At 35.6% G+C, this 21,996-nt stretch overlaps 1 protein-coding gene across 11 annotated transcripts in view; it reads left to right on the top strand.

Annotated features, from left to right (window-relative positions):
• The window catches only part of WWP1 (WW domain containing E3 ubiquitin protein ligase 1), a 141,005-nt gene that overhangs the window by 91,109 nt on the left and 27,900 nt on the right, over positions 1 to 21,996 (top strand). For all 11 annotated transcript variants that reach the window (XM_015145628.3, XM_077942299.1, XM_077942298.1 and 8 more), the window contains 6 exon segments: positions 1,723 to 1,811; positions 5,723 to 5,882; positions 11,297 to 11,430; positions 11,522 to 11,662; positions 15,680 to 15,800; positions 20,880 to 20,984. In XM_015145628.3, coding sequence (XP_015001114.2) covers positions 1,723 to 1,811; positions 5,723 to 5,882; positions 11,297 to 11,430; positions 11,522 to 11,662; positions 15,680 to 15,800; positions 20,880 to 20,984 — 750 coding nt within the window.

The following is a 21,996-nucleotide window of genomic DNA, read 5'->3' on the forward strand; positions in this document are numbered from 1 at the left end:
GTACAAGCCAGAATGGAGTAATGATACTCTGAGCCCCAAGAGAATTTCAAGCCATAGCTTAATTTTACTATTGGACTTTGGGCATAATACTTAAACTATTATCAAGTTGATTTTTTTCTTTTAAGTTAATAAATTCTTGGCAAACTAAGTGTAAATAGGTCAACTTCTGTTTGGGTTGATTTTAGTAAGTGTACATCTGAATTCATAGACTTTATTTTGCTTTTTACCCTGTCTTGGGAAGAATCATGGTCTATTTGATGTATAGCACTGAGCCCATGACTGCCCCAAAGGAGGCATGCTGGTGAGCTATGCTCCAACCCAGACCTGCCAGTCTTGCTCTGGTCCTGACATATGTGTGGAATGTAATGTATTTCTATCCAAAAGTAAAGCCTACTTACTAGTAACCTTGATGTAAGCTATTACAGATTATGAAAATTTGGTATAGGTATTGTTTTTAAGTTATACTAGCCTGTGAATAAATTCATCATTGTATAAATAATTAGTCATTATAGCTGAGTTTCTTTCCTACTAAGAAATGGAATGTTCGGTATAAGCAGGATGCAGAACAAAGTCTTTTGCCTCTAAGTGCTGCTAGTCAGAAAAATTTACAAGTCACGTGTTGAAAGATTTTGGTACAGTTTGGGGAAACCAGCAGGGGAGATAATATTTTTAACCTTAAAAGCCTTTTGTGTCAAGCTTTTCCTGTCTTGCCGTTAACCCAAAGTAGAACTATCATTTAATACCAGAAGGGGGAAAGAGTATAGGTGACCCTTAAACAACACAGGAGCTAGGAGTGCTGACCCCTTGCACAGTTGAAAAACCACATATAACTTGACCCAAATGGCCGGGCGCGGTGGCTCAAGCCTGTAATCCCAGCACTTTGGGAGGCTGAGACGGGCGGATCACGAGGTCAGGAGATCGAGACCATCCTGGCTAACACGGTGAAACCCCGTCTCTACTAAAAAAAATACAAGAACTAGCCAGGCGAGGTGGCGGGCGCCTGTAATCCTAGCTACTCGGGAGGCTGAGGCAAGAGAATGGCGTAAACCCGGGAGGCGGAGCTTGCAGTGAGCTGAGATCGCGCCACTGCACGCCAGCCTGGGCGACAGAGCGAGACTCCGTCTCAAAAAAAAAAAAAAAACAAAAAAAAAACTTGACCCAAAAACTGAACTACTAATACCTCATTGACTGGAAGCGTTACCAATAACATAAAGAATCAGTTAACACATTTTGTATGATATATGTATTATATACTATATTCTTAAAGTAAGCTAGAGAAAAAATGTTTTTTAGAAAATCATAAGGAAGATAAAATACTTATACTATTCATTAAGTAGAAGTGGATCATCATAAAGGTCTTCATTTTCATTGTCTTCACATTGGATAGGCTGAGGAGGAGGAAGAGGGCTTGGCCTTGCTTTCTCAGGGTTGGCAGAGGCTGAAGAAAATTTCAGGTATAAGTGGACCTGTGCAGTCACCATGTTGACTTAAATTCATGTTGTTTACGGGTCAACTGTATGTGAAAGTGAGTCAGGAAAAGCTTAAGAGATTGAAATGTATGTCTTTATCTAGTTTGTGAAACAAACCAATTCATCTCTTCAGTTAAAAGCATTGTGTAAGATAAGGAAATCTGTTATTTTGAAAATACAGTTTAAATTTAAATTGTTTTGAAAGGAATTTGTACTGCATGTATTTAATATTCATGTTTTTGTTTTTAATTAGATTATGGCATTAAAACCCTATGACTTGAGGAGGCGCTTATATGTAATATTTAGAGGAGAAGAAGGACTTGATTATGGTGGCCTAGCGAGGTAAAATAAAAAACACATATCTGCCTTGAAATAAGTGTATCTCGTATGCAGGGAAAGTATTCTTGAAAACATATGTAAATATATTGTATTAAAATTTTGAATTAACAATCCAGAATTTTTCTCAAAAATACACAAGGTAACCATTATTATTATTACTTATCTTGGTTATCTTTCTATACATCTTCTTTACATATGTGTAAATTCGTATATATGTGTATTATATATTTGCTGCTTTTTTAACAATCATGCAAGTGTACAAAATGCAGGATCTGATTTTGGTTTTTTAATGTAGTGTGGACATCTTTCTATGTGTGTATATATATATATATATATATATATATATACACAGTGAGTGAGTGAATTTATTTCTTTTTTCTTCTTTTTTTTAAAAAAGTTTTTAAAGGCTGGGTGCAGTGGCTCACGCCAGTAATCCCAGCACTTTGGGAGGCCAAGGCAGGCAGATCATGAGGTCAGGAGACCAAGACCATCCTGACTAACATAGTGAAACCCCATCTCTACTAAAAATACAAAAAATTACTCTGGAGGCTGAGGCAGGAGAATGGCGTGAACCTGGGAGGTGGAGCTTGTAGTGAACTGAGATCACGCCACTGCACTCCAGCCTGGGCAACAGAGCAAGACTCCATCTCAAAAAAAAAAAAGAAAGTTTTTAAAGCTTTTTGTAGAGATGAGGGTCTCATAATTTTGCCTAGGCTGGTCTCGAACTCTTGGGCTCAGGAGATTCCCCCCACCTTGGTCTCCCAAAGTACTGAGATTACAGTTGTGAGGCACAGCACTTAGTCTGAATATTTTCTTTTTTAAAAATGTCTGTGTAATATTCTGTTGTATGGGAATATCATAATGGATTAGTAGCATACATTCTTATTTTTTGCTATTGTAACATCATATGTTGGTTTTATGTTTATGTTTTTAGTCTAATCTGAGTCTCTTTTGGGAATGTTTTCTACATTCACTAAATATATTGTTAACAGTAGACACTTGTGAAGCAGTATGGGTGGAAAATCCTTTTTTTTTTTTTTTTTATTTTGTCCCTTATTTGTTCTGCCCCAGCCTAATTTGGCAGCAATCTATTGTTTAGCAAAACATTTTGATTAAATCTTTCTAAAGAATTCAAACTTGCTTTTCATAAAAACAACTCCTTTTTTGAACTCATTTTAGAGGTGTACAGAATTACAAAATCACAGTTTTAACACAGCTGGCAAAAAGAGATACAGAATCAAGTACAACTGGTGGGAACAGATATGTGATAATATATGTGGAATTATCAGAGTTTTGTTTATATTAGCATATTTCCTCATTACAACATCATTAGACTTTTCCAGAAACAAAACACTGCCTATCACAATAAATGTTCATACTGCATCTATTGTGAGTTTATCTCAATTTCAGAAATGTTCAGACATAAGAAAGGTACATCTTAGAAATGAGGAAGTATGGTATGTTTACAATGTGTCTTTATTAACATTTACATTCTTATCTGAGCCCTTATTTGCCTCAACTATTTTGGTCTAAGTTTTATATTTTGATGGTTTTAATGAATATAGCCAGTTCCTCCATAACATGATTTTTTATTCCTAAATTTTTTATTTAATTCGTGTATTGGTGGGTTAGATTCATCAAATGGTTTATTAAAGAGTTTACAGGGTTGATATATTCCTACAGTCTTTGCATAATGTTCTCTGTTGCTTTTACATATAAACAACAATTTCACTGGATATAAATTTCTCACACACTTGCTTTTCTAATACTCAGACATTGCTTTACTGTTTTCTAGCACTGAATGTTAGTACTGTGAAGTGTGAGGCCAGCCCCTTGTAGGAACCTTATTTTTCCTCTGGGTGCCCACACAGTCCTTTTTCTTGAAGTTCAATAATTTCACTGTTGATTGTTTTGTATCTTTTTTTAGGAATGTGTTAAGATCTTCCTTAATGTCAGGGAAGTTTTCTTCTATTATGTCTTTGAATATTTTTTCTGTTCCGTTTGTTCCATTTTTCTTCAGGAACATCAGTCATGGGTATGTGGAATCTCCTTTGTCAGTCTTACATGTCTGTCATCTTTTCTCTGATCATTTTTATCTTTGTGCTTTTCCATTTTACTTTGATTTTTCTCAAGCCTATCCTCATGTCACTGTTTGCAGTACTGCCCTACGTTTTGCTGCTTCTAATGTGGTTTTTCTTCATTAGTGGTTTTACTGTTTTCTTCATTTTCTTCTTTAGGCTCTGCTAGTTCATCTGTTGTCTCATAATTTTTTCAACCTCTTGTGTCTCTTCAGTTTATTTGAGAGTATTGAGAAGAATATGTTGAAAGTTAATTCTTCTGCCTCTTGCTAGTTAGGAATTTTTCTTCCTTTTCTGCTAGCATCAGGGGAAAGTTTAGATGCCATGTTTTAGCCATTCTTCTTTTGAATTGATTCAGTTTCCTCTGGGCTGTTGTTTGCTAAAAATTATCTGAAGCATCTGGAGGATTTATTCCTAGTTTTTATATATGTGTCTAAACACACTCTCACTAGACCTGCTCCGTCCTCTTACCTGGGGCACGTCTTACTTCAGCCTCATCATAGGGGGACGTCACTTGGTTCAACTACTACTATGTTACAACTGAACTTAGTTTTAAGAATTGGTGTTTACCATTTCTAGTTGATTTTGTTTAGGGAGTCCCTTCTCTACCCTTCAGGCAGTATCAGCGATTGTGTTTTAAAAGTTTTAGAAAAGCATTTATTAACAGGCTGCCAGACCAGATCTAGCCTACATAGAGGTGGCCCTCATTGTGATTTTACAGTTTTTAAATTACTTGATGACATTTGAAAATCATTAGATTATGCTTAAGAATGAAGATTTCTGACTTCTCTTTAAAACACTCGACCCACAATCCTGCCTTCTCACGTGGCGTCAGTGGGCTGAATCAGAGTCACTGTTTCCCCTATAGGTTAGCATATGCTCTATTTCACTGCAGTGTCCACCGCTGCCCAGTTGTCTGAGGACTACGATAATATGCCTAGAAATTCTTCTTCCTTAACACCGATAATTTAGCAGGGATGTAAGGAATGGAGGATTGTGGCTAAGCAGAGAATGTGAGAGAAGGAAGCCCCTTGTACTCACAGATCATTGTAAGCATTTGAGTTTGGAAATCTTCTTTAGAAGAAATTGCTGTTGAAAAGAATCTTTTAGAGATTGGGTTTATCTTGTAATACCTTTATCTAGTTGAAAATTTCGTATATTGGACTTTAAAATGGGTGGTAAAAGGTTAGAGATTGCTTATCATATTTAAAGATTTAACCTTTTAAATGTTAGTTTCATTTTTAATGCAGTGACAATAAAGTTAAAACTGTTCTATAGCAGCAGTGCTGTGTATCTCAGTATCACCTGCAAATGTATATTAAAACCTATTGTATATATGTCCTGGAGTGCTTGCTTGTAAGAGTTAAGAATACAAAAAATACATGGCTTTTGCCTTTGAGAAACTTATAGTCTGATGGATGGGGCAAGTCATGTGCATAAAAATGAATGAATATTGTGAGATTGTTACCACAGAGTATTCAGTGACTGATATTAATACATATACACTGGAAATTGCTTCAAAAAATTGTTGAAGTGGGATTTAAGCTGAGTTGAAGTTGAGGAGACATATCCAAGCAAAAGTGTGGCGTACAAATAAGCATGTTATATCTGTATGAGGATCAGTGAATTTGTAGTTTGGCCATATCGAAACTAGCAGGTAACTTAAAATGGAGAGCCAGATCATAGAAGAACATGGATGGAGGGCCGAGGAATTGGGCAGTGGAGTTCTTAAAGACTATTGAGCCAGAGGTATGATGTATATATGAGTATATTTAAGATCTGTTTTTAAATTCACATATTAATGCTAAAAAATAACCTTGGCTTACTTTCTTATAGAGAATGGTTTTTCTTGCTTTCACATGAAGTTTTGAACCCAATGTATTGCTTATTTGAGTATGCGGGCAAGAACAACTATTGTCTGCAGATAAATCCAGCATCAACCATTAATCCAGACCATCTTTCATACTTCTGTTTCATTGGTCGTTTTATTGCCATGGTGAGTTCTTGATTTTATTGTTTTTATTTATTTAAATTTGTTACAAATGTATTAGAGAAGTCTTTTTAAAAAAAAAAAGATAAACATTATATTTGCTATTCACAAATTTTATTACCAAGAAAGTTTCCCTGGAGAGTATAAAAATACATTTTTTGAGCACCTGTATAAAATCAAGATTATGAATATGAAGATTATGTTTATACAGCCACTTAGTCTTTAAAAGTCCTTTCATTTTTAAAATTAAAACTCATTTATAGTATGACTACTTTTATTTGTTTATTTTTAATAGAAAAAAATTCTTTTGCGACAGGATCACACTCTGTTCCCAGGCTGGAGTGCAGTGGCATGATCTCAGCACAACCTCCCCCTTGCGCTGTTGTTTATATTTGCTTGTTTAATCCTTGTTTATATTTGCTGTATCCACTCTCCCTCCATTCTCTCTTGATTCAAACGATCCTCCTACCTCTGCCTCCCAAGTAGCTGAGACTACAGGCTCATGCCACCATGCCAGCTAATTTTTTTGTAGTTTTAGTGGAGATAGGGTTTCGTTATATTGCCCAGGCTGGTCTCAAACTCCTGGGCTCGAGTGATCCACCTGTCTCAGCCTCCCAAAGTGCTCAGAATACAAATGTGAGCCACCACTCCCAGCCTGCTTTTCAATACAAGGAAAATCTTAGCTATCTAATAATTGTATTTGATTGTTTTTGGAATTTTTAGAGCTTTGCAGAAGCCTTTATGGAACTATTGTCTTTTGGGAAGTGTTTGTATTTATTTATTTACCTATTTATTTGCACTTTGTTACCTATTAATTCATTCAGCAAAAATTTATTGACAGCCTACTGTAATGCCAAGCACTGTTCTAGGCTCCAGAGATGAAAAGAATACACGTCCCTGTTCTCAGGGACCTAAATTCCATTAGATAGAAACAAATAATCAATAGATATATTCTGAAGGAAAGAGTGTGTTGCTTTTTTTATATGGTTAGAGGAAGCCTCACTGATGGATGACACATGAACAGAAATTGAAGAAAGCTAGGGACTGAATCATGCAGGTGTCTTGAAGACTATTCTAAGCTTAGGGAACAGCAAGACAAAGGCTCTAATGCGGGAGTGCATTCTTGATTGAGAAAGAGACCAGTATAATTGCAACAGAGGATATGAGAGAGAATGTAGTAGGAGATGAGATTGAGAGATGCTGTGTTGGGACCTTTAGGAAATTCATGTAAGAGTTGAGTAGGGCAATGAGTGACATGATCTAACTAACATGATCTGACTTAAATTTCATTAAGCTTGCTTTACCGGCATGTAGAAGACAGACTATAATTGGGGGCATAGGAAAACATGGATAGAAACAGGAAAATCATTTGTAACAATCCAGGTGAAAGATAATAGTGGCTTGGACTTGTGTCTTCTAGCAGTGGAGGAAGTGAGAAGTGGTTTGGATTCTGGGTATATTGCAAAGTTAGAACTAACAGTTTTCTGACAGATTAGATGCAGGGTGTGAGAGAGAGTCAAGTATGGCAACAATACTTATGGCCAGCTTGTCTGGTTGCAAATTTTGGGGGTGGGAGAAATCAAGAATATTTAGGTTTGGCTTGTTAAGTTTGAAGTAGACATCCAAATGGAGATGTAAAAGAGATAGTTGGAGGTATAAGTCTGGCAATGAAAGGATATTTAGTTTGGAGATAGGCATTTGGGAATTCTTGGCACACAGAGAGTATTAAAAGGCAGTATGATTGTTTACAGAGTGAGTGTGGATGAAGAAGTTGTTCAAGGACAATTATAAGTCAGGGAGATAAGTAACCAGCAAAAGTTCTGAGGTAGTAGAATCAAATAGGGGTGGTCCCCAAAGGACAAGGGAAGAAGGAAGTGTGTTTCAAGAAGGAAGACATGATCAGTCCTGTCATATGTTACTGATAGGCTGAGCAAGATGAAGCCTGCGATTTGACCATTGTATCTGCAAAGGTGAAGGTTATTCATGAGTGGTAGGGTGGAAAGACTGATGAGAGTAAAATCAAGAGGGAATGGAGGGAGAGTGGATACAGCAAATATAAACAAGGAATCGTAGAGAATTGGTCACTAACTAGAAATGCTTATGGAGTCGAAATGGGAGGAGAATAAAACATTTGTATTGCTGATAGTGATGACTAAATATCTTAGTCTGTTTTGTGTTGCTATAAAAGAATACCAGAGGGTGGATAATTTATAAAGAAAAGGCGTTTGTTTGACTGTGCAGGCTGTACAAGAAGCATGTTGCCAGCATCTGCTTCTGGTGAGGGCCTCAGGCTGCTTCCACTCATGGCAGAAGGAGAGGCAGCGTGGATGAAAGTCACATGATGAGAGAGGAAGCAAGGGTGGGGGGGAAGTGCCACACTCTTGTTAACAACCAGCTCTGTAGGGAACTAATAGAGTGAGAACTCACCAGGGCATTAATCTCTTCATTGCAAGTCAAATTTCTTTGTTTTTCTGGTTTAATTTTAGAATCGGGGGGTACATGTGCAGGTTTGTTAAAAAGGTATATTGTATGATGCTGAGGTTTGGGGTGTGATTGAACCCATCATGCTCAGGTAGTGAGCATAGTACCCAATAGGTAGTTTTTCAGCCCTTGCCTTCCTCCCTCTCTCCCTCCCATAGTAATCCCCAGGTGTCTATTTTTCCCATCTTTATGTCCATGTGTGCCCAATGCTGAGCTCCCACCTGTATGTAAGAACATGTAGTATTCGGTAGTTGGCTTGAGAAAATGGCCTCCATCTGCATCTGTGTTATTGCAATGGATATGATTTCATTCTCTGTATGGCTGAATAGTATTCCATGGTGCTTATGTACCACATCTTCTTTATTCAGTCCACCACTGATGGGCACCTGGATTTATTCTGTCTTTGCTATTGTGAGTAGCGCTGTGGCAAATGTACAGTGCATGCGTCCTTTGGTAGCACAATTTATTTTCCTCTGGATATCTATACCCAGTAACTGTATTGCTGATTCTTATGGTGGTTCAACTCTTAGTTCATTGAGAAATTTCCAACCTGCTTTTCAAAGTGGCTGAACTAATTTACATTCTGAACAAAGTATATGTCTCTTCTTTTTCTGCAGCCTTGCCAACATCTATTATTTTTTAATGTTTTAACAAAAGCCATTCTGACTGGTATGATGGTATGAGATGGTGTCTCATTGTGGTTTTGATTTGCATTTCTCTGATGATTAGTGATGTTGAGCATTTTTTCATGTATTTGTTGGCTGCTTATATGTCTTTTATTTTATTTTTTTTGAGACAGAGTCTTACTCTGTCACCCAGGCTGGAATGCAGTGGCATTATCCCAGCTCACTGCAACCTCTGCCTTCTGGGTTCAAGCAATTCTCCTGCCTCAACCTCCTGAGTAGCCGGGACCACAGGCGTGCACCACCAAACTCAGCTAATTTTTGTATTTTTAATAGAGATGGGGTTTCACCATGTTGACTGCGCCAGTCTCAAACTCCTAACCTCAGGTGATCTACTTCCCAAAGTGCTGGGATTACGGGTGTGAGCCACCACACCCAGCAGCTGCTTATATATCTTCTTTTGAGAAGTGTCTGTTTATGCTTGCCCACTTTTTAATGGGGTTCTTTTTTATTGTTGATTTGCTTACGTTCTTTATGAATTCTGGATATTAGACCTTTGTTGGATCCATAGTTTATGAATATTTTCTCCCATTCTGTAGGTTAGTTTACTCCCTCTTTTGCTGTGCAGAAGCTCTTTAGTTTAACTATGTCCTATTTATCAATTTTTGTTTTTGTTGCAATTCTTTTGAGGACTTAGAAGTTTTTTTCTCAAGGCTAATATCAAGAGGGCATTTCCTAGGTTTTCTTCTAGGATTTTAATAGTTTTAGGTCTTACATTTAAGTATTTAGTCCATCTTGAGTTAATTTTTGTGTATGATGAGAGGTAGCACTCTGGTTTCATTCTTCTGTATGAAGAAGCCAGCTGGGGGATCACATTTCAACATGAGATTTGGAGGAGAGAAACATCTAAACAATACTACCAAGTTAGAGGATAAAGAATTTGATAAAGTCAGAATATAAGGAATATGAGAGCAATGGACTTGAGTTGGAGAGAGGAAGAGATTTATTTAGCACACATACTAGTTGATACAAAGATTATCTGTAATAAGATTATATGCATTCAGATGCTAGTAGTGAGCAGATATAGTAGAACACACAAAAGTTCTCTTGTGGTTGCTTCTGTTTCCTCTGTGAAATAGGAAGTAAGATCATCAACTCAGAATAAGGAGCAGGGAGAAGTAAGTATTTGAGGAAAGAGGAGTAGGAATGAAATAGTCATCTAGGAAAGTGGGAGAGTGAATGCAGTAGGGAAATGTGATTACCAGGAAACAAACCAGTGATGAAATATGACTGTTGGTCATGGAGGAGTCAGCTTGGTTGTTTATGCATTTCTAGCATGTTCCATTGCCTAGGTATAGACATTGAGTAACCTGAGAGTTGAATTTAGCTGTGCTTGGGATTTTGCTAGAATACACTGGCGGAGGTAGGGTTTGAAGGGAGTTATTTTATTTTATTATTTGAGACAGAGTCTTGCTCTGTCACCTAGGCTGGAGTGCAGTGGTGTGATCTTGGCTCTCTGCAACTTCCACCTCCCAGGTTCAAGCAATTCTCCTGCCTCATTCCCCTGAGTAGCTGAGATTACAGGTGCGTGCCACCATTCCCAGCTGATTTTTTGTATTTTTAGTAAGGACAGGGTTTCACTGTGTTAGCCAGGATGGTGTTGATCTCCTGACCTCATGATCCACCTGCCTCAGCCTCCCAAAGTGCTGGGATTACAAGTGTGAGCCACCGTGCCCCACCTTGAAGGTAGTTATTTTAATGATTGACTATGGAATCTAAACTGAGTAAGGGAAGACATAACTTCATGAGGAGGCTAAGGTAGTATTAATAGCTTCAGTGGATTTTTTTAGTTCCCCCACATTGCTGGGAGTCTGGGGCTTCCTGGGTTGGCTGTTGTGAATAGGAGCAAAGGCACAGTGAGGTTAGTCCTAAAAGCCTCACATGCAACAGTGAGAGAAAGGAACGGGGGAGCTGCCTTTTCAGGTGCACAGAGCCCTTTTCTATTTCGTTATCCAATTAGGTTAATTCAATTTATAAAACATTTAGGAAGATTGAGGCAGGGTATGGTAACAGAAGTCTTGTATCATCCTCTACATTTTTTGATATATGTTATATAGCTGTATGTATAAAATAGATTTTGTTTTAACTTTGTTTTTCATACCTAGCATTTTATATAATATTTTAGTTTTCATGATTTATGCCATTCACTTACTGAATGCTTTACTTGTAAAGTCTCATGATTTTTCTGTTATCATTGTTCTGTAAGAAATTGTTATTTTGCAAATTTTAAATAAAATTTTTCATTTTTCTTTGCAGGCACTATTTCATGGAAAGTTTATCGATACTGGTTTCTCTTTACCATTCTACAAGCGTATGTTAAGTAAAAAACTTACTATTAAGGATTTGGAATCTATTGATACTGAATTTTATAACTCCCTTATCTGGATAAGGTTTGAAGATTTTGTTTTGCAGTAAGTCATTTTTTTGAAACTCATTTTGTTTCATTTTGTTAATTAGTGTATATATATTTATTTCACCCAGAGATAACAACATTGAAGAATGTGGCTTAGAAATGTACTTTTCTGTTGACATGGAGATTTTGGGAAAAGTTACTTCACATGACCTGAAATTGGGAGGTTCCAATATTCTGGTGACTGAGGAGAACAAAGATGAATATATTGGGTAAGGCGATATACCTTATTAAGCTTAATTTCTAGAACACTTCAGAACTAAATCCTTTCTCTGTACCCTTAATTTCATCCCCTTTTCATGCCTTTGGGAAGTTCTTCTCACCAGTACCACTGCTCTTGAAAAAAAAAGAATGTATGTTGCTTCATTTTCCCACTGCCATTTGCTGTAACCATTCTACCATTTCCCTTTCCATGTCATTTTCCCTTTTTTAACTTAGGCTTTTAAATAGTGCTCACCATAGCCTCTTTCTTGAAACTCAGTGTTTTCTTGAATTCCATGATCCTATGTCATACTGATTTTCCTTACATTCTCTTGTTTTAAAATTTTGTTTTCAGAGAGGGTTTCACTCTGTCGCTCAGGCTGTAGTAGTGGCGTGGTTGACCATTGAGCTCAAGCTATTCTCCTGCCTTAGTCTCCTGAGTAGCTGGTACTACAGGCTTATACTACTATTCCCAGCTAATTTAAAACAATGGTTTTTTGTTTTTGTTTTTGTTTTTGTTTTTTAAAGACAGGGTCTCACTGTATTGCCCAGGCTGGTCTCAAACTCTTGGCCTCAAGTCATCCTCCTTCCTCAGCCTCCCAAAATGCTGGGATTACAGGCATGAGTCACCACTCCTGGTCACTTGCACTTTTTTAATGACGGTTCTCTAAATCTCCTATTTCCTAAATGTAGGCATTTTTCCAAGATTTTATTTCAACCTGCTTATCTAAATATTCTGCTAACATAGCTTCAATTTTCTGTTAAAGTTATATCTAAACTTTAGAAATAATTTCCATTTGCCAGCCATGTAAATCCAAACATTTTCAGGAAAGAACCAGGCAGTAAACTTGTTAGGCTTACAGGCCACATTTCTTATTGCAACTACTCACCTCTGTGGTATAGTGTGAAGGTAACCATAGACAGTGTATAAATAGATGTGTGGCTGTGTTCTAGTAAAACACTTGTAGACACTGAAATTTGATTTTGTATGATTTTCACATCCCAAAATACTTTTAATATTTTTCAGTCATTTTTTTAAAATGTAAAAACTATTCTTAGCTCAAATGCTGGGGACAAAAAAACCAGATGATTAGGCCCACGGGTCATAATTTACCAACACGTGAACTACAGATGACCCATCTTAAAATGTCATGGGTCTAAAATCAAACTTTTCATTTTTTCTAGATATTTTCTCCTACTGATGTCTTCTATGAATAGTACTACCATTTTCACCCTCTTAGATGCTAGCTGTCATCTCTGTCTCTTTCAGATTTTTTGTTTTTTATATTTGTTTTGAAAATGGGATTGGATTATACACATTACTCTGTATTTTACTTTTTTGTCTTAAGGACAGTACAGTTAAATCTAGCTCATTTTTTAATAGCTAGGTAAACTGGGGTGGTTTTTTTCCTATATTTTTCAGCTATTCCTGTCAATAGAGATCATTTAGGTTGTGTCCAGTTTGGGCCACTGCAAAGAAGACAGCAGAAAACTTCCTTAAGCATGAATCCATACATCCTGCTACTTGTTTTGTGGGCTAGATTTTTAAAAAGTGAAGTTACTTGGTCAAAAAGTATTTAATAGATATTGCTATGTGGCTTTTGTAAAATGTCACAGCCATTCTTTTTTCCCTTCTTGTAAATTGCTATGGCCTTTCAAATTTATATCCTTAGTGTCTCTGCTTACCAACTTCAATGTACCCTTCTTAGCTTGACATTCTTGGCCTCTTCTGTTTCTGCTAAACCAGTCATCTCTGAGTGAGAGAAATTAGCAATAGCTGATTTTCTTCTTTTGTACTTTTGTACTCTGTTAGATATTTTTGTTTTGCTTTGTTCTGCAGCGTGCATTTATTACACTAGTTGGAAAAAAACAGTAACACTAGATTTTGAGGAAAATATATTCACAAAGATCACGCATAAGGCACTGGACTTTTTTTTTATTTGTTAAGCCTGAGCCTTCCACAAAGTCCAACAAAAATAAGTACCACAACCTGAGTGGTTAAAAAAATGCTATCAGTGGTTTCAAATATCAAAAGCAGTCTAAATAAAATCTTACCATGTAAGATTTATATTCACTTTCTGTAAAGTTAAGCACTGTTTCAAAACATTTTATCACTGTAATACTATTCATAGCTAATCATGAATGCAGCAATTTTTGGAGGATTTTGTTTCAGTTTCAAATAATAACAGACTTTAGTCCTATTTTTTAATCCTGCTTTTGCGAATTATATGATAACACTCTTGTTTAGTTGTGATACCTTATTTTTAGTGCACAAAATAGGCCATCAGTGAAGCTATAAGTAAATGAATGGTAGAAATATATATGAAGTACTACTGGAATCTAAAGTAGGAAGAGAGGTATTGTTTCTACTGGGAGGAGTCAGGAAAGTTCTTCATAAGACATTATGTATTAGGTTACGTCTTAAAAGATGCATGAGAGGCTGGTGGCTCCTGCCTGTAATCTCAGCACTTTGGGAGGCTGAGGTGGGCGGATCACTTGAGCCCAGGAGTTCAAGACCAGCCTGAGAAACATGGCAAAACCTCATCTCTACAAAAATAAATAAATAAATAAAATTTTAAAAATAATTAGCTGGGCATGGTGGCATGCGCCTGTAGTCCCAGGCACTAGGGAGGCTGAGGTGGGACTATCACCTGAGCCCAGGGAGGTCAAGGCCGCAGTGAACCAGGCAACAGAGTGAGACCTTATGTTAAAAGAAAAAAAAAAAAGATACATGAAAGCTTGCCTGATAGAGGGAGATTTTGGGACAGGGAAAACAGCAAGAGCAGAATTGACGTATTAAGGGGATAAGTTGATAGTGAGAATTAGTGGCTATAGTGAAGCCTACAATGATAGCCAGGGTTAAAATTACCTTGGTTTAAAATTTGGTTGAATAGAAGGTGAGCAAGTGAAAACACTGAGTGTGGTGTACTCTTATAATGAGTGTGGTGGTAAAGAGAGGACAGAGAGGAATTTAAAAGAGACACTGGGTTAAAGGAAGGGTTTTTGGAAAAGAATAGTCTGAACACGTTTGTGGACAAATGGGAAGAAAAGTTGGAGTTGAGGATACGGGACAAAGAGGGTTTAGGAATTGAAGAAAAGTTTTAGAGGCAGCCTTAGAAAAGCATAAGGCCAGCTTCCTCTAGAAAACAAAAAGAAGAGTTAGAAATGAGAGGAGTGGGAACAGCTTGGCTTTCTTTTCATCTGCTAGAATCTGTGGCTTCTCTGTATGAGGTGGTGTATGCTGCTTCTCTAGGTAGTTCTTTCCAGATCCACCTCCTTTTGGAATCTCCTTTTACAGATTTTGTGTCACTGACACATTTTCTTCCTTATTTCATTTCTATCATACTTCTGTGCTCTTATAGCTGCTTTATATGTGTCTCTTCAGAATGTTTTGTTTTCATCTTGAGTTCTTCTATTCTAGTTAGGAAATCTTCATGTTTTCTAATAAACCAGCAAGTAAAGAACCTGTTCTCCAGCCTTAAGCCCTCTCAGACAATAAGCCCTCACCAGTCCATGGCCTGTGGACATATGGTCATTACATACTACTGAGACAATCCCTTGCCTCCCGGGTGTGGAAGGCTTTGAGTCAGAGTCCTCAGGTCTGTCATGGCAATGCTTGGTGTAAGGACAGCCTGTTAAATGACTAGCTATTCCTTTCCCGGTGAGCACATGATGTTTGGATGTATTTGTCTAGATATAAACAGGAAATAATTAGTGCTAGGATTTGGCTATCTTACTAAATAGTGAGGAACCTCCTATTTATTTTCTTTCTTTTTTCTGTTTTTTCTTTCCTATTTATCTTAAAAGCATCCTTTTTAATAGTTGCCAATGTGCTAGAACTGATTTCCTCGAATGTGTTAACTCTAAAATTATGTGCATACATACATATACACACACATCACATTTATATGTATATATATATGTGGCATATTTAGAAAAAGAGAAAGAACTATAGAAGTTCTTGGTGTTTTTAAGTATTTTACTTCACATATAAATTACCTATTTTTAAATACTATCTTTATTTTCAGTTTAATGACAGAATGGCGTTTTTCTCGAGGAGTACAAGAACAGACCAAAGCTTTCCTTGATGGTTTTAATGAAGTTGTTCCTCTTCAGTGGCTACAGTACTTCGATGAAAAAGAATTAGAGGTTAGGCCCTTTTATTTTGCTGTTATAGGGAATGTTAGTGGGGGGAGGGACTAATTTTGTGCTTTTACAGAACAGTGTTCACACATTTAAAAATCCTGTAGCACAATCTTGAATCCTCTCATTTGTCCTGATGTCAAGGTGGTATTTATTCTAGCATTGGGTAAGAGTCTTAGTTATGTTCTCTGAACTATATAATGCCATGAGCACAAAATCATCAATCAGTGTCAGTTGTTAGGGGTCTTGAAGAGTTATTGGAACATTATTAATAACTCTAAAATTTCAGTTTAGTAGTGAGTTGCTTCAAAGATCAGAGTTTTAAGTCATGAGTTGTTAGTGGTCTTAACTACATTTAGACTTGGTAGAAGTATATCAGGTGTGCGATAAAATATATCTTAAAATATACCATCTTAACTATTTCTAAGTGTTCAGTAATGTTAAATATATTCACATTGTGCATCCAATCTCCAGAATTTTTTCATCTTGCAAAACTGAAACTCTATATCCATTAGACAAGTCCCCCTTTCCCCAGCCCCTGGCAACTACCCTTCTACTTTGTTTCTGTGAGTTTGACTACTGTTGATACCTCCTATGAGTGAAATCATACAGTATTTTACTTTCTGTGAGTGGGTTATTTCACTCAGCCTAATATCCTCAAGGTTCATTTGTCCTGTAGCATGTGTCAGAATTTTCTTCCTTTTTTAGACCGAATAATACTCCACTATAGGTATGTACACTACCACATGGTATTATCCGTTCGTCCCTCGAGGGACCTTTCTGTGGCTTCCATCTTTTGGCCGTTGTGAATAGTGCTGCTGTGAACACAGGTGTATACATATCTCTTTGAGATCCTGTTTCTTTTGGATATGTACCCAGGAGTAGTGTTGTTGGATCATATGGTAAACCTCTGTTTCATTTTTTGAGGAACTACCATACTGTTTTCTAGATCAGTTGCATCATTTTACATTCCTGTTAAACATGTAGAAAGATTCCTGTTTCTCCACATCTTTCCCAACACTTATTTTCTGTTTCTTTCTTTTTTTTTTTTTTTTTTTTTTGCTTGTTTTTTTAATAGTATCCACCCTAATGGGTGGGAGGGGATATCTCATTGTGGTTTTGATTTGCATTTCCCTAATGATTAATTATCAAGAATTTTCTAAGTCTTATTTTCCCATATGAAGTTAGGACATAGGCCGGGCATTTGAATAGTTCTTGGCATTTCCTCTCTGCCTGCTTTGGGTGTGCTATTTTAACTGTAGCCATATTGGGCCTTTTATTAAGAAACTTGGTTCTTTCATGTAATCAAATGTACATATGAAAAACAGTACTTTAAATTTCATACAGTAATATTCCTATGTAGGAATTAAGCCTTCTAGCAACTCTGGAAGTACAGTCATCCCTAGGTATCTGTGGGGGATTGGTTCTGTAGGGCACCTGTGGACACCACAATCCATGGATACTCAAGTCCTTACGGTTACAGTATATAATAGTATAGTATTTGCATATAACCTACACACTTCTCCCTTATACTTTAAATCATCTCTAGATTACTTATAAATACCTAATGCAATGCAAATGTTATGGTAAATAGTTATTATACTATATTTTTAATTTTTTTATTTTTTTAATTGTTGTATTATTCTTTTTCTCAAATATTTTCAATCCACCATTGGTTGAATCTGCCGATACAAAAGCTGTGGATATGGAAAGCCGATATATATGAAAACCAGGACTCTGAGCCTGGCTGACATAGACCGTCACTAATCCTGGTTAACATCTTTCTTAACAGTTTGCTTACACAAATTAACAGAAACATATTAGAAGATTAGCATGGAAGACATTTTTAGAGTAGTATTTATTAATCTTTTTAAAAACCACAGACTTCATTTTTAATCTGAAGACAGACATCTTGCATCCTCTAAATTCATACACCTAAATACTCCATACCTCCCATTAAGAATGCCTATTTTAGAGGTGCACTCAAAGAGGGATGTTATACTGGGAGCCTTATATTGAAGTGGAGATGAAATTAAAACAGGAGATCAAGAAGCATAATAATAGGAACATGTAGTTTATGTACCCTTGGCAGGGTGTATAATGTTCTCACATACTGCCCTGTGTGTGGGAAGGCCATATGATACTTTTCTTTTACATATAAGGTGACTGAAGCCCTTTATGATTATTTGCCTTGACCTAATCAATTAAAAGTACAATTAAGAGTGCTAATCAATTAAGAATGCAGAGCTGTGTGAGAAAATAGATTTTGTCTTGTTTTGCTTTGTCTTAAGTTTTACTCCTAGTCTGTTGTTCTTCCGTCTGCTGCCATTCATTGGCTCTCTTATCACAGTAACCGTTATTCATACTATTATTCACAATAATGGCTATGCATAATCACACCCCCTTTTATAGGTTAATATCTGTTTAATGCTTAAGAAGATATAGTAGTCATTCTTTATGAAAACCCCTACCACACTAGGAATAGAAGGCAACTTTCTTAGTTTGATAAAGGGAATCATCATCAACAACAAAAAACCTTAGCATTATTCTAAATGGTAATATTTTGAAAGTTTCCCATTGAGTTTCGGAAAAAGGCAAAGGTGTCTACTCTTACCACTTCTATTCAATATTTTACCAAATACCCTAGCCAGTGGCAAAAGCAGAAATAAGAAGCATAAAGATGGGAAATAAGTAAAACTGCCTATATTCACAGATGAAAGCATGATTTTCAGCTTAGATTAGAAAATCCTAGGTAACCCACCAAAAAACTACTAGAAATAAGGTGAATTTAATAAGGCATGGGTACAATTTTAATACTTTAAAAATCAATTGTATTTTTATGTATTTGCAACAGACACTTAAAATTAAGATTTTAGTTTCATTTGTGAAAGCTCAAAAAATGAGCAAATTTAATCAAAAACACACAAGACCTCTATACCAAAAACTCAAAACTGCTCAGAAAAATTAAGGAAGACCTAAATAAATGAAGAGATATACCATGTTATATTGTTAAAGTGTCAATTCTCTTCAAATTGATTTAGAGATTCAACATCTCAGCAGAATTTTTTTATAGAAAGTGACAGGCTGATTTCAAAATTAGAAGGAAATACAGAGGCCCTAGAAGAGCAGAGCCAATTTTGAGAAAGGACAGACTTGGAGGATTTACATCACCTGATTTTAAGACTTATTTCTAATAGTAAATAAGATAATGTGCTATTTGTGAAAGAATAGACAAATTGGTGGAACACTAGAAAGTCCGGAAGTAGACCCTATATTGTCAATTGATTTTCAGCAAAAGTGCTAAGATATTTCAATGTGGAAAGGGAATATCTTTTCAACAAATGATGTTGAATCAACTGAATGTCCATATGGAAGAAAATTAACTATGAACCTACTTCAGTCCATATTTAAAATTAACTTTGACCTTACCTCTGCCCATAAAATTATTCATGCTTACAATTAAAGAGAATTATAAGTCTGAATGTGAAAGTGAAAAAGAAAACGTGAGAGAAATCTTGATGCAGGCAGAAGTTTTTTAGAACACAAAAAGTAATAACCATGAAAGAAAAATATGGATAAATTGGACTTCTTCAAAACTAAAAACTGCTCTTGAAAAGATATTAAGTGAAAAAGTAACCTACACACTGGGAGAAACTGTTGAGACAAAGATCTTATATCTGGAATATATTAACAAAAAACTCATGGAACTCGATAAAAAGACAAGAAAACATTTTTAAATAGACAAAGGCTCACTTCACAATAGGAGATACACAGATGGCAAGTAAATACATGGAAAAATGCTTATTAGTAATTGGGGAAATGCAAATCAAAACACCACTTTGAGATAGTGTTGGTAGTTTCTTATAATGTTAAATGTACATCTACCTTATGGCCTACTAGTTCTGCTGTTAGGTGTTTATTAAAATGAAATGAAATATATATCTAAACAAAGACTTGTACATAAATGTTAATCACTTTATTCATCAATGCTAAAAATTGAAAGTAACCTAAATGAATTAACAAGTGAATGGATAAGCAAATTGTTGTATATTCATATAATGGAATACTACTCAGTGATAGAAAATATGAACTACAGCATGGATGAATCTCAAAAACATGTTGAGTGGGAAAAACAAAAGAGGATGTGTGTATATGTGTATGCACTATATATGACACAAATATGGATGTATGCATATACATGACATTCTTAAAAGGACAAATATAATCTGTGGTGAAATCACTGATCACCTGAAACTAGGATGAGGATATGGTTTTGATTACAAAAAGGGATATGATGGAAATATTCTATATCTTGATTGTAATGGTGGTTACACAGGTGTATACATCTGTTGAAAATCTTCTAACTATATACCTAAGTTTGTGCATTTTATTCTATGTAAATTATAGCTCAAAGTTGACTTATGAAAAAAAGTTAAGAGATAAGTGTTACATATTTTACTATGCCTAAAATAATGTTCATTTCATATACAAGTTGAGGTTGTTTGAAAATTTCACATATGTAGAATATTCCTAGAGAAGCTGGATAAATTATTAATAGGAGGTTAGTATTTTTTTATTTTTAAGTATATAAGATAGCATAGTTTTTTTAAAATGAGAACCAGAAATAGGTTTGGAACTAATGAATTTGGATACCCAGTTTGGGGGAGATCGATCGATCTATCTATGTATCTAGATATATATCTATGTATATATCTAGATACATATATACACACATATCTAGATATAAATCTATATATATAGATGTGTGTGTGTGTGTAAATATACACACCATATATATACACATGGTAAAGGAGACATGTTTTCAGTATAGCTGTTTTTCTTGAAAATACTCTAAATGTAGTTTTTATTTTGAGTTCAATAAACATGGGTAAAGTACCAGAGAATCCTTTATGCTAAATTGCCACAGTTTTGTTCAAAAGATTTGCTTATTGTTATCATTATATGCCGTGCACATAGCTTTTCACATAATTTGCCATGTGCATGACTGCATTAGGAAATTTCAGTCATATGATTACTCTCTTCACTAAATCTTTATCGTAGCCTGATTCTGTGCTCATTTCCCAGGTTATGTTGTGTGGCATGCAGGAGGTTGACTTGGCAGATTGGCAGAGAAATACTGTTTATCGACATTATACAAGAAACAGCAAGCAAATCATTTGGTTTTGGCAGGTATTTGCTTTTATCTTTTTTGAAACAAAGTACTCAACGTATTTGAAACAAAGTACTCAACATATTTTCTAATGAAATGGTGGTTTTAAAAATAGCTTATTATTTTTAATTGAGACTGCTTTTGGACACAGTTTATAATTTTCCAATTCTGAATCTAAGAGAATAGTGTGAACACTTGTCAAAAGTACTTTCTATTGCTTCTTTGACTGTCTTGCTAAAATGAAGGAGTGAATGACGGAATCTTATTTAAGTAATAGTTTAATGTTAATAGTTGTAGGCATAGCAATTTTTTTCTAGTGGTATCAAAGTAGTCTAAATTCCACTTAATTCTAGAAGTAAATGAGGAAATATGTTTGTAATGATAGTCAGTGCAGATATTTTAATTCCTCTGAGGTAATATATACTAGGGAATTAGAATGATCGAGGGCATAATGTCATAAGAGTGACTTTATTCACTTATTTATGTATTTATTTTTATTTTTTTGTGTTTTGCTTAAACTGTAATAGGATGGTCTCAGGAATCCAAGTGTACCACACTAACTTGAACATTTTATTTTAATAGACTTTTGTTTTGTGTGTTTATTTGAGAATTTAAAATCTCCAGATCAGGGATATTCTTTAGATAACTTCTCTACTAATTGGGACTCATTTGAGCAATTTAACGACTGGACTTCTGGCTTACTTCTGCTTAACTGTTTCATTTTCAGGTGAAGAGTAATGCTAGGTTTTGTGTTACAGTATACTTTCCAAAAGTTGCATCTTTTCATAAGGATGTATGTCATGAGTTTATTGCTTGATATTTTAAAGAGATGTAGACACTTCTAGAAATTTATCTTAAAATATACTTCCACATGTGTAAAGTGGCACATACCAAAGTAATGCAATATCATTGGTTTACTAACAGAGACTTGAAACAACCTAAATGTCCATCAGGAGAGTACTGAGTAAATAAACTATCATACATCCATTCTATATGTCTATACCTTGGAGTCATTCTTTTTTGAGACAGAGT

The sequence above is a fragment of the Macaca mulatta genome, chromosome 8, assembly GCF_049350105.2.
Source record: "Macaca mulatta isolate MMU2019108-1 chromosome 8, T2T-MMU8v2.0, whole genome shotgun sequence".
In the NCBI taxonomy this organism is placed as follows: domain Eukaryota; kingdom Metazoa; phylum Chordata; class Mammalia; order Primates; family Cercopithecidae; genus Macaca; species Macaca mulatta.